The following is a 12,261-nucleotide window of genomic DNA, read 5'->3' as shown; positions in this document are numbered from 1 at the left end:
AAAAGTTCTTCACTTCGTTCAAGAACTTTCTTTTGTCTTGAGTGCCCCAATGCGCTGGCAAATGTCCTGAAACAAGAAAATTAACAATATTAGCAAACCAAGGCATTGTAGTGACAGAAAGTAAAGATTCATCAGGAAAGTAGTCATCGATTGGCGTGATGTCAGATTTCGAATCAGTTGTCAATCTTGACAAATGATCCGCGACAACATTTTCGGTGCCTTTCTTATCCTTGATTGTGATATCGAATTCTTGAAGTAACAAAATCCACCGCACCAATCTAGTTTTAGAATCCTTCTTGGAAAGAAGATATTTCAACGCTGCATGATCGCTAAAAACAATAACAGGTGAGCCAACAAGATAAGATCTGAATTTTTCACATGCAAATACTACTGCAAGTAATTTCTTTTCAGTAATAGTGTAATTTATTTAAGAACTATTTAAAGTTTTACTTGCATAATAAATCACATAGGGTTTTTTATCTTTTCTTTGTCCTAAAACAGCACCCACGGCATAATCACTAGCATCACACATTATTTTAAAAGGTAATGACCAATCAGGAGGTTGAATGACAGGAACAGAAGTAAGCAAGTTTTTAAGTTTAACAAAAGCTTCTTCACAATGTTCAGTCCATTCAAAAACCTTATCATTTGTTAGAAGGTTACACAGTTTTTCTATTTTACGCTTTGATTACTAGGGACTAGTAATAAGCTGGTTGGGGGGTGTGATTAGTACTTAAAAGTGCATTTTTATCATGGTTTTATATCATCATTTTGCACTTGAAGTATCAATAACTCCTTAACTAAAATATGTTTTATAATAATGTATCTAATAATATAAGATACCTTTAATTTGTGGTAAATGTCTATTTTTAATGCAGGCCTATCACATAAATGAAAGGATTGATTGATGACTTTAAGAACTTAAATTGCAAGGATAAAGAGATGGCCAAACTTAGAAAAGAGATGTCGGTGCAATCCAAACCGGAACACTGTTCGGTAATTGGGTCATATCTAGAGCTATATATCTCAGATTTAGGTCCAATTTATATGGATGGAAAGGTAAGACATAGGCCTACAACTTTCATATGGAGCCCAAGATCTAAAAAGGCCATTATCAAGTCCAAATTGTAGCAACAACAAAGAAGCCCGAATCTGTCTTCCAGCCCGAGCACTGTTCGGTATTTTGGCCATATCTGGAGTTCTAGAAGTCCAAATGAGCTGAAGTTTTTACACAAGATAGCTTAGACAATTGCCTATAAGTTTCATGTTTTCAAATGGTTCCAATATTGATATTATCAATGATGTTTTAGGCAGACAAGAGAAGATAAGGATTGTCACCAAGTCAAAAGTTAGCCACCCACTTATCAATTAGTCATCAAATCAATAGTTCCCAATTTTAGCCTATAAAAGGAGGCATTTGCCATGCATTGAGGCATCTTGGTTTCCAGATCAAGAGAATGCTCTTCCTTTCTCTCTTTGTATTCTTTGTAATATTTATGCTTTGCTTTCATTAATATTAAGTTTATGCCTTTCATTTCCTTTCCTTTACTTAGTTAACTTTTATGTTCTTATTTTGTTTATCTATTTTGCTTTATTTCATTATGTCTACCTAAATTAGTTATGTCAAGGTGAAAAGGTTACACTAATGGTGTAAGAATAAGTATAATGTAAACTTAATATGGACTTTAATGTTTGATACTAACATGTTTTGAAACATTAAAGTCCATATTGGAAACTATTGATTTGATGACTAATTGATGAGTGAGTGACCAACTCTTGACTTGGTGACAATCATTATCTTCTCTTGGATATGATCCAATTACCGATTAGTGTTCCAGTTTAAACTAAACCAACATCTCTTTTCCAGGTTTCACCCTCTCTTTGTCCTTTCAATTTTAATATTTCAACTCATCATTCAATCCTTTTATTTATGTGATAGGCCTCAATTTAAAATGAACATTTACCTTAAATTAAAGGTATCTTATATTATTAGATATATTATTATAAAACATGCTTTAGTTAAGGAGTTATTGATACTTCAAGTGCAAAATGATGATATAAAACCTTGATAAAAATACACTTTTAAGTACTAATCATTTAGTCGTGTCACTTTAGTTAAGGAGTTATTAGTACTTCAAGTGCAAAATGATGATATAAAACCTTGATAAAAATACACTTTTAACTACTAATCATTTAGTCGTGTCACTTTAGTTAAGGAGTTATTAGTACTTCAAGTGCAAAATGATGATATAAAACCTTGATAAAAATGCACTTTTAAGTACTAATCACCTATTTGATTCTGTCGCAAGCTCTCATAGCTCTGTTGTTGTGAGCTAGGGTTCTTCCTCTGCTTCTCCTCCAAGTCTATAACTTTGTGTTGATCTCTCCTCTTATCCTCTTCACCAACTCCCTCGTTCAGGTCCTTCTGCCCCTCAATCTCTTGTTTGTCAGTATCAGATGGTTCTTCATCTGCGATTGTCGAAACTACTCTTTTAGCTGCGTCTGCCACAGCCTCTGCTGCACCCAACTTCCGGGTACTATCTTCTCCAGCTTATGAGCCCCTAACCTTCTCTGATGCTGACAGCTATGAGGCATGGCATTATGCCATGCATGATGAATTTCAAGCATTACAATCTTATCACACCTGGTCTTTGGTTCCTTTTCACCCTTCGATGAATGTTATTGGTTGCTAGTGGGTGTACAAGATCAAACTCCGTATGGATGGCAGTGTTGAACGATATAAGACATTGATTATCCTGAAACATTCAGTCTAGTTATTAAACATGCGATAGTCAGATTAGTGTTTTCCATTACAGTCTCGCATAATTGGAAAATTCAACTTGATATTCATAATGTCTTCCTCAATGTATTCTTTTTGAAGAGGTCTACATGAAACAGGAAGGTATTGATTATTCTAAAACCTCAATGGCTCGGGGTTTTACTCAACAGGAAGGCATTGATTATTCAGACACCTTCGGTCCAGTTGTTAAGCATGCGACAGTCAGATTAGTGTTTTCCATTGCAATCTTGCGTTATTTGAAAATTCATCAACTTGATATTCATAATGCCTTCCTCAATGGTGTTCTTACCGAAGAGGTCTACATGAAACAGGAAGGCATTGATTATTCTAAAACCTCAATGGCTCGAGGTTTTACTCAACAGGAAGGCAATGATTATTCAAAAACCTTCAATCCAGTTGTTAAGCATGCAACAATCAGATTGGTGTTTTCTATTATAGTCTCGTGTAATTGAAAAATTCATCAACTTGATATTCATAATGCCTTCCTTAATGATGTTCTTGCCGAGGGGGTCTACATGAAACAACCTCCAGGTTTTGTTGACTCTGCCCTTCCCTCTCATGTGTACCGGTTGTATAAGTTTTTATATGGCTTAAAATAGGCTCCACGGGCGCGGTACATTTGTCTGAGTGATTTTATAATGTCTATTGGTTTTACTACTTCCAAGGTTGACACCTACTTATTTATCTTATCTATTGGTGCTGATATTTTCTATCTTTTGGTTTATGTTGATGACATTCTGCTTACGGGTAACAAATCTGTTATACTTCATCGCCTAATCCAGTTATTGAGTTCAGAGTTCAAGCTTCGTGACTTGGGTGTCGTTCACTATTTTTTGAGAATTGAGGTTCAATCCACTGTTATGAGTCTGATGTTACTCCAGCATAAATATATTCTTAACATTCTCACTCGAGCAAGTATGACTTCTTGTAAACCGGTTGATACTCCTATCTCTTTCTCTAAAGTCACCATACTATCGAATCCTCTATTTTCTAACCCTACACTGTTTTGTCAAATTATGGGTGCCCTCCAATATCTCACCTTTACAAGACTCGACATCTATTTTGCTATTTATAGAGTCTGTTGGTTTATGTATGCTCATACAGATTCTCATTAGGGTGCTGTTAAATGCATTCTACGTTATCTATATGGTACAGCCACCCATGATTTACATATCACTCGTAGTTTCTCCTTTACTCTCCATGGTTTTACAGATGTAGATTGGGCAGGTAGTAATGATGATTACAAGTCCACAGGTAGTTATCTCATCTTCTTTGGTTAGAATCATATCTCTTGGAAATCTAGCAAGCAACGAACCTCCACCAAGGCTGAGTATAAAGCCTTGGCCAATGGCAGTGTTGAGGTTATCTGACTTCAGTATCTATTGCGAGATTTGCAGATTCCCTCTATCCCTGCTCCTACTTTTTGGTATGATAATCTAGGTGCTACTTACTTATCTGCAAATCTTATTTTTCATGCTCACACTAAACATATTAAGGCTGACTATCATTTTGTACGAGACAAGGTTGCAAAGAAAGAGATTTAGATTTGTTGTATCCCCTCTCATGATCAACTTGCCAATATTTTTACTAAGCCGCTTCCTACTGCTCCGTTTACTGCTTTCCGATTCAAGCTTCAAGTTAATCTTTCATCCTCAACTTGAGGGGGCATATTAATGTACTGTATAGGAAATATTATAGACATATTCTTGTGTGGTAACCTATATTATTGTTATTATATATTTTTCTATACATGTATATAGAAAGGGTTGGCTAACCGTTAGATTAAACCTCCGAATTATTCTTAACTGAGATAGAGAGAGAGAGAATTATGATGAAAAACAAAAAAGACAATAAAAAAAAGATGCTAAATATATATGAAATCCTTACTTCGATGATTTCTTTGGTACAAAACTTGACCAAACATATGCTCCTCAGTGAAAGGTCTTAGCAAATCATTCACGATTTCAGATGTAGGTGACTCATCATAGAGTTCAACTCGAGGCCGGAAGCTTTGGCAAATATTTGGAGTATTTGGAGTATTTGAAGTAGAGGCAACCTCATATGTATGAAATATAGGAGAAAAGGTGGAACAAATCTGCGACGCTCTTTCATGTATTGGATCTGATTGCAAGAAAGTAGTTGATGCTTCGTTATGCGAAGTATGTGTATTCAGAGAACCAATAGGTGCGCGTAAGAAACACCTTTCTACATCTAAATTTTCAGAGGTATCTCTAGACTTGGATACAACCTTAGAAGATGTAGAGGGGGAAATAGAATCAAAGTTTAAATTTTGAACAACCCTTGTTGTTTGATTGCTAGAGACATAAACATTATGTGCCTGAGATTGGGAGAAGAAACCTTAAAGTGGAACTAATGAATTCGTGGCGTAAACATATGTGCCGAAGATTGGGAGAAAGAATCCTGAGGTGGAGCGACTGAATTGGAAAAAAAAAACCATAGAAAGAAAAGGATGGGAGAGCATAAGGAGGAGTGTAAGCTGTTTCAAGAAGAAGTGGTTGAGTGAAAATATTCGAAATAGATTGTGCAGGTCACCCATTGTAACAATATTATTAAACAGAAGACCTCTAAAACAGCAATTAAAGGGGAAAAAAAAGGTTGAGGTACCTACAAAAAGGTGGAATAAAACATTTGAAAAAATAAAAGAAAAAAAGAGAAGAAAAAAGTGCTCATGAGAGCTGCCTTAAATGCTAATATATACACACACACACACGAACCAAGCACAGTACTGTAATAAAATCAACATCTACTAGAAGACCCTTCTTGACTATTGAAGATAATCTTCACATTAAACGCACAATCATATAAATGAAGAAGCTCATAGAAAAAATGATAAATAATGTGTGCAATATTTAAAACGTATAATGCAGGAATAGAGCTGCAGATGGCCATTCCTAAGAGAAACAGCTGAGCGCAAAGGGAAATCATGGTGCAAAAAGTCAAAGAAATACTCCATCCAAGTCAAGCCATGTTTCACAACCGCCATATAAAATCAATGCAATCGTGAAGAGCACACCTACCCTGGACAAATCCCAACAATGATAATCAAGAATCCCACGAAACCCAAGCCTCTCCTAGAACCACAAGGAGCTCTTTTCACGTAAATAGCATTAAACTTCTCAAAAATTACAAAGTGACATTTCTACATTGAGACTCTGAACAGTGAAATTAGTTTATTGGTGTACAAAGTGTTATTTTATTTTTCAATTTTAAATTGATAAGTTCTACATTGAGACTCTGAACAGTGAAATTGGTTTATTGGTGTACAAATTGTTATTTTATTTTTTAATTTTAAATTGATAAGAATTGAAAATTAAGTTTTATAATTTATTTTAATTTTTTTATAAAATTAAAATAGTTTTATAAACTTAGTCACGGATTTTACAAGTTAATTCAAGTTAAATTAAGTTATTTTTTTATTTTTTCTATAAGATTATCTCAATTTCATAACTCATGTCATGATTTTGGCGGATTAACTTAGGTTGTTTTTTATAAATTTTTAATTGATTTTTTTATAGTCTCATTCTTCAACATTAAACTAATTGGGAATTAAATTGTGTAATTTCTTTTGATTTTCTTTCTGTGAGGTTGTATTGGTCTTATATTCCAAGTCACGGGTTTAACAAGTTAACTAGGGTCATTTTTTAAGTCTTTATTTTAATTGATTTTTTTTCATTTATATACTTTAATATTGGGTTAATTAGAAATTAGACTTTATAATTTGTTTTTATTTGTTTTATATGAGGTTATTATAGTCACATAATGTAGGTCATGAATTTAACATGTTAACTCATGTTAATCCAAATTAATTCAATATATTATTATCTTAATACTAAAAAAGATATCATCTTGAATTTTTTTGTCAAATTATGTTTTTTAAGAGTCATTTAGATTTTTTTTTAACTCACAAAATCAATTAAGTCATATTGAATCAACCCTTACATGGTTTAAATTATTTTTCAACTAAAAAAATATCAATAATATCTAAAAAGAGTATGTTAAAAAAAAATTTAACATGACCCGCACGAGTCAATGACGTAGTTTATAGCTAAGGTAGAAAGGTGATAAACTATGATGTAGTGTATTTTATCCATATATACCCCCTATCATGCCACATAATAAACAGTTACCAATGCAAAAGATTCATAATAGAAAAAAAAAAATAAAGATTGTTTAGAAAGGAAAATGTATTATCCCAATAAAAATGTCTAATGATCTTTCGATTCAAATCGTAATGAAGCAAATCACTAGTATTTGTAATGGTGAAGACACAAATCCATCTTTTTGTCTTTAATTGTAGATAAATTAATAATGTATTTCAATGTGAGTCATCTCAATAATTTTAGATATTAAATTATTTGCTTGTTTTATGCTGCAAGTCAGGTCCAACCTTTTGAAAATCTTTATATATATATATATTTAATGTGTTTTCAAATCGTGTATGGATTCACTTGATGTAACTGGGTCAATTTGAGAAGCCCAAAGAAAACCTATAGTCCTAGACAACAGGAAAAAAGAAACATATTTTAATAAAAAAAATTCAGAATAATATTTTTTTAAAAAAAATATACATTGAAATAACATATTAAATTAACCTGAATCAACTTAGTTTAACATATAAAATATAGCCATTATAATAAAACCATAATAACCTTAGGTAAAGCAAATAAAAAAATATATTAAAACTCAATTATCAATGAATCTAATATTAAAGAATAAAATTAAAAAGATGATTAAAAAAATACAACAAAAAACTCAAGTCAACTTGTGTTAACTTGTAAAACCTGGATCACAAGATTAGGACAATCCAGAAAGCAAATCATAATAAATTATGAAACTCAATTATAAATCAATCAAATATTGAAGGATAAAATTAAAAAATAAAAAGAAAAAAGACTTGAAGCAACCTAGGTTAACTAGTCAAAATTTTTAATTGGATCATGAAATTAAAATAACTTTATATAAAACAAATTAAAATAAATTATGAAACTTAATCCTTAATAAATTTAATGTTTAATGATGAAATTAAACAAAAAACTAAATTTATTTTTTTTTTTTAAAAAAAAAGTATTGTTCCAATGAACAATACCATCTCAATTAGTTTTTGTTAATATCTATGACTAGATAATTGGTCTGTGCTCTACCATAAATCAATAAAAAAAAATAGAGGGAAAAAAAATTGATGTTAAGTCGACACAAACGCATTTTAAAGAAGAGAAAAAAATCAATGTCAAATATGAAATTAAAAATTAATAAGTAAAAAAAAAATATCAACCCATGTTAAGTTACAAAACCTGTTACTAAAGTTATTTGACTAAAATCACCAAATTTGACAAAAACACAAAGCTCACTTTTTAACTAATCAAAAATTAAAGGATGAAATTGAATATAAATAAATAAATCATACAAAAACATTAAAAAATAGCAATTTTAAGTTAGACAAAGACCCGAGCCCATATAGGTCAACCCGCCAAACACACAGGTCAAGTAATGAAATTGAGATAACCCAATAAAAAGAAAAATTAAAAAATCATGAAACCCAATTTTTTTAAAAAAAATTAATATCAAATAATGAGATTGAAAAAAATTCATAAAAAAATTGATGTCAATTTGTATTAACTTGTAAAATTCGTGATCCATATTATTTGATTAGAAGCACTATGTATGAAAAAACCACAAACCCTAATTTTGAATATATCAAATATTAAATGTTAAAATTAAAAAAATCAAAAAATTGAATTATAAAAAAGAATAAAAAAAATAGTGATTAAAACAAAAAAAAAATAGCACTAGTTCACCAAAATTAACTCGTTAAACCTACGAGTAAAGTAATAAAATCAGGATAACCTAATAAAAAAATAAAAATAAATTATAAAGTCTATTTTTAAAAAAACTAATATCAAATAATAAAATTAATAAAATAAAATAATATCATCCATGCATGTTAATTTATAAAACCCATAACCCTCTGACCCGGCTATTTAATAAGAAACACCAAATTTTGAAAAACCACGGAGCCCGATGTTGGGAACTGGGATTCCTTTTCTCTTATAATGCCTTCTCTGTTTTCAGGGGAAAAAAAAAAAGGGGGTTGAAACTTGAAACTTTGAAGTATTGTTCTTTTTTGGGTTGAGCAGTATTACGTTTGGGCCATTAATAGCGTGACTCAATTTAACTACTTCTGTTACATGACGTGAATCATGGTTTACTAGGGCTGCTACAATTCCAAGGGCCAAGGGTGGAGCACGCCTGCACTGAACGTCTACCCTGACTATTCTTTTTTCTTCTTCTTTTTCATTGATTTGATTACTTCAATGGATTCCGGGCTTCCGTTGTGACTCGAACAAGTCGATTCACATTTCTAATAGCTTCGAAGGATCTATTGCATATTAAAATATTGCTTTGTTATTTAGCAATATGAACTTGCTCCTTCTTTACTAAAAATATAATAAAATTGAAAATGATCTTAAAATCTGAACTTGCAACGAGCAGATTAGGACGGCGAAGGTTAAACTGAGGTGAAATTCAGGAATAATCATTTCCTAAATGTTGCATCCTTGGCAGGTAATAATCAAACCGGAGTATCCAAAACGAAGGGAAAACGTTCAAGGGGAGGGATGGTCTTACATCACATTAGCTTTCGGAAATTTAGATAGAGGCAGCCTCAAACTAAGCACACCTGAATATGAAGGTTCATATCAATAACTACCGAGGAAACAAACATATGATTTTCGTTCAAATTTGGCTAACATACTTGGAGATGTTAATAACTAAAACTTATGCTAAGAAACCAATTAGATTTATTTCAAAACCAGTTAGTTAGATGAAATTCATGCTTCAACATCAAAGTGAATGTTCAAAATCCATCCTCCTCTGTAACAGCCAACTCTTAACATCTGGCTTGGTCGCTTAGCAAAATAATTCTGTAACCACTACCGTTGGTTCCAGCAAAACTTAAAATTCTAAATCGAATAGATACTGGCAGAAAGAAGCTACAAACTATTTGCCTCAAATTTCATCTAAGCTATAGCCTCAATTTTCATTTTCTTCGTCATCACTACCGTCATCTTTTCCTTGTTCGCCACTCTCCTGCTTATCATCTTTGTAAACTTCTTTATCCTGCTCACTGCTTCCCTCTTCAAGTTCTTCGTTTTTGTCAGCGATACCATCAAACTCAAATCTCGAAGAGCCCATTTCAGCACCTTTTATGTTCTCACCGGGGGGATTCGTTATAGTTGCAAGGTGGTCTTTCCCAACAGCAAAGGCTTCTAAAACCTCTGAATGCCCTTGCTTTTCGATGTCAAACCCAACGCCACGTGATGGCATATAAGTAGTGTTCGAAGGATAGTTAATGAGACTTCTCGAGTATAGTTGATCCAGTTGATTAAAATAAGAGCAGGTTTTGAATCGCTGAGACCTCCTCTCTGGACTTTCTTTGGCTTTTCTAAAATATTTGTTGATATTCTCCCACTTCTCTTTACACCTCTTGGCACTCCTTTGATAGCCCATTGAACTCATTAAAGAACTTACCTCTTCCCAAAGAGGACCCTTAACGCCAGGTTCTTGAAATTTAATCTCTATTCTACTTCTAACTTTGATCAATGCCTCAACTTCATCTTTAGGCCATCTGCTATGGCTGTCAGATTTTGTAGATGTAATTTCTTTGATGGGCTCATTTGAAATGTCTGGTGGCGGCAATGGTGGAGCCATTCTAATAGGAAGATTGATACTTTGGCCCGTGATTCTCTCTATGTAAGAAACAATTTGAGCCTCTCTACTTGAAGTTGAAGCCCATTCATGTGCTCTAGAAATGGCTTCTCTGTTGTGCTTTTCAGCTTCTTGGTGTCTCCAGGTTTCTTCTCTATCTGTTCTCTCTCTATCCATTCTTTCAATCACTTCCAAGAACTTCCTATGCAACATTTCTTGGTGATCCATCACTTTCTTCACCGGGTTCTCAAAGAACCCAGCCATATAACTTAATTTCTCCTTCAATTTCCTCTTTCTCTTCCTCTTCTGGCTCTTTCTTAATGAAGCTTCCTCTCCAATTGAATTCTCTGACCCATGATCAACACCAGTTACATTATTGGCAGCACTGGATGGCACTGAATGACCCGCATTCGTTGGTGAATGGTCGCCTGTGAGAACAGAGCCAGAGCCTGTTTGATTAGCTTCAGCAATCTTTGCAAGACTATATATAGGTTCAAGTTCATTAAAGATGGGAAATTTGATGTCCAAATTCCTGCATCTCTCCCTACTTTCATCAACTACGTGTTCTATCTCTAAAGGCCTAAAATACCTAGTTCTGTTTCCACTAATTTCTTCCTCCTCACTTCCCCACCGCTTCTTCTCGAGTTGTTTCCTGTAACATTTACACAAACACATAGATGACACGGTACCCAGTTTAACAAATAGAAAAACAAACAAAAGTCATGAGATTATTAAATGTTTAGCAATAAACTACCAAAACGGTTCTTTGATAGTGGTATAATCTTCCAGGGGATGCCAAGAACGAGGCATTAAAATGGCATGTGGCGGATTAACATGCCCATTTCCATCAAGTAATGTAGGAGTAGCAGCAGCTTCATCTTGATTATTTAAAACACTAGCCTTTTTGTTGCCACTTCCTTCATTGCGCCCCAACTTAAAACTCATGGTGAATAGTGAAGGGTTTTGAGGGATGCCTTGACCCTGGCTCTGTTGTTGCTGCTGCTGCTGCTGAAATGGATAGAACAACTGGTGATGCTGCTGCAAAAAAGCTTGATGAGGCCGTTTATGTTGTTCTTGTTGCAAGTGGTATAGGCAACGATGGTTTAGATTTTGTAGATTTTGTAAAACTGATGGTGAGCAGCAACAATCATCTTCTCAAGCGTTGTTGCCTTTCTTGTCGTTGAGCAACAATCATCTTCTCAAGCGTTGTTGCATTTCTTGTCGTTGTTGATGATGATCATGATGATGATGATGGATATATGACAGTCCGCCATTACTAGGCTGCATATTAGGCTAACCCCTAATATGGCTAGAAGAGAGAATGATTTAAGTGCTTTGATCCTTTCACGGATTTGAAATTTAAAAATGGGACATGTAAACTCGCTTCATTTAAAACTTTATTTTTTATTTCTTTAATACAACTCTCTAACACTTTCAGGTGCGTCGTTATTTTCATATGCTACGTTTGTTTTACGGTATTGATTGGGTGAGGGATATTCAGCTTCCGAGTGTCTTGAGAGTTTTTAAACTATTTTTTAGTTTAAAATATATTAAATAATATTTTTTTATTTTAAACAAATTATTTTTAATATTAACATATTAAATTAATATAAAAAAATTAATTTAAACTAAAAATTCTAAAAAATACAGTTAAATTATAATATCAAACATCACCAATTGATAAAATAAATAATAAGATGGCAAAATTACTCTAACATCTTATAATTTAGTAGTTT

At 33.0% G+C, this 12,261-nt stretch overlaps 1 protein-coding gene across 1 annotated transcript; it reads right to left on the bottom strand.

The window, feature by feature from the left end:
• Positions 1–9,598: 9,598 nt before the first annotated feature.
• Positions 9,599–11,702, bottom strand: LOC105115805 (trihelix transcription factor GTL1-like). Its single transcript, XM_011012830.1, has 2 exons — positions 11,280–11,702; positions 9,599–11,177 (listed from the first exon to the last, which is right to left on the bottom strand). The coding sequence occupies exons 1-2, from the start codon at positions 11,468–11,470 to the stop codon at positions 9,851–9,853; spliced, it is 1,518 nt and encodes a 505-aa protein (XP_011011132.1). The 5' UTR covers positions 11,471–11,702; the 3' UTR covers positions 9,599–9,850.
• Between the last annotated feature and the right edge of the window lie 559 nt (positions 11,703–12,261).

The sequence above is a fragment of the Populus euphratica genome, unplaced genomic scaffold (genome assembly GCF_000495115.2).
Source record: "Populus euphratica unplaced genomic scaffold, PopEup_1.0 scaffold768.1, whole genome shotgun sequence".
Taxonomy (NCBI): Eukaryota; Viridiplantae; Streptophyta; class Magnoliopsida; order Malpighiales; family Salicaceae; genus Populus; species Populus euphratica.
Note: the sequence above shows the minus strand (reverse complement) of the source record. Positions and strands in the feature narration are given on the sequence as shown.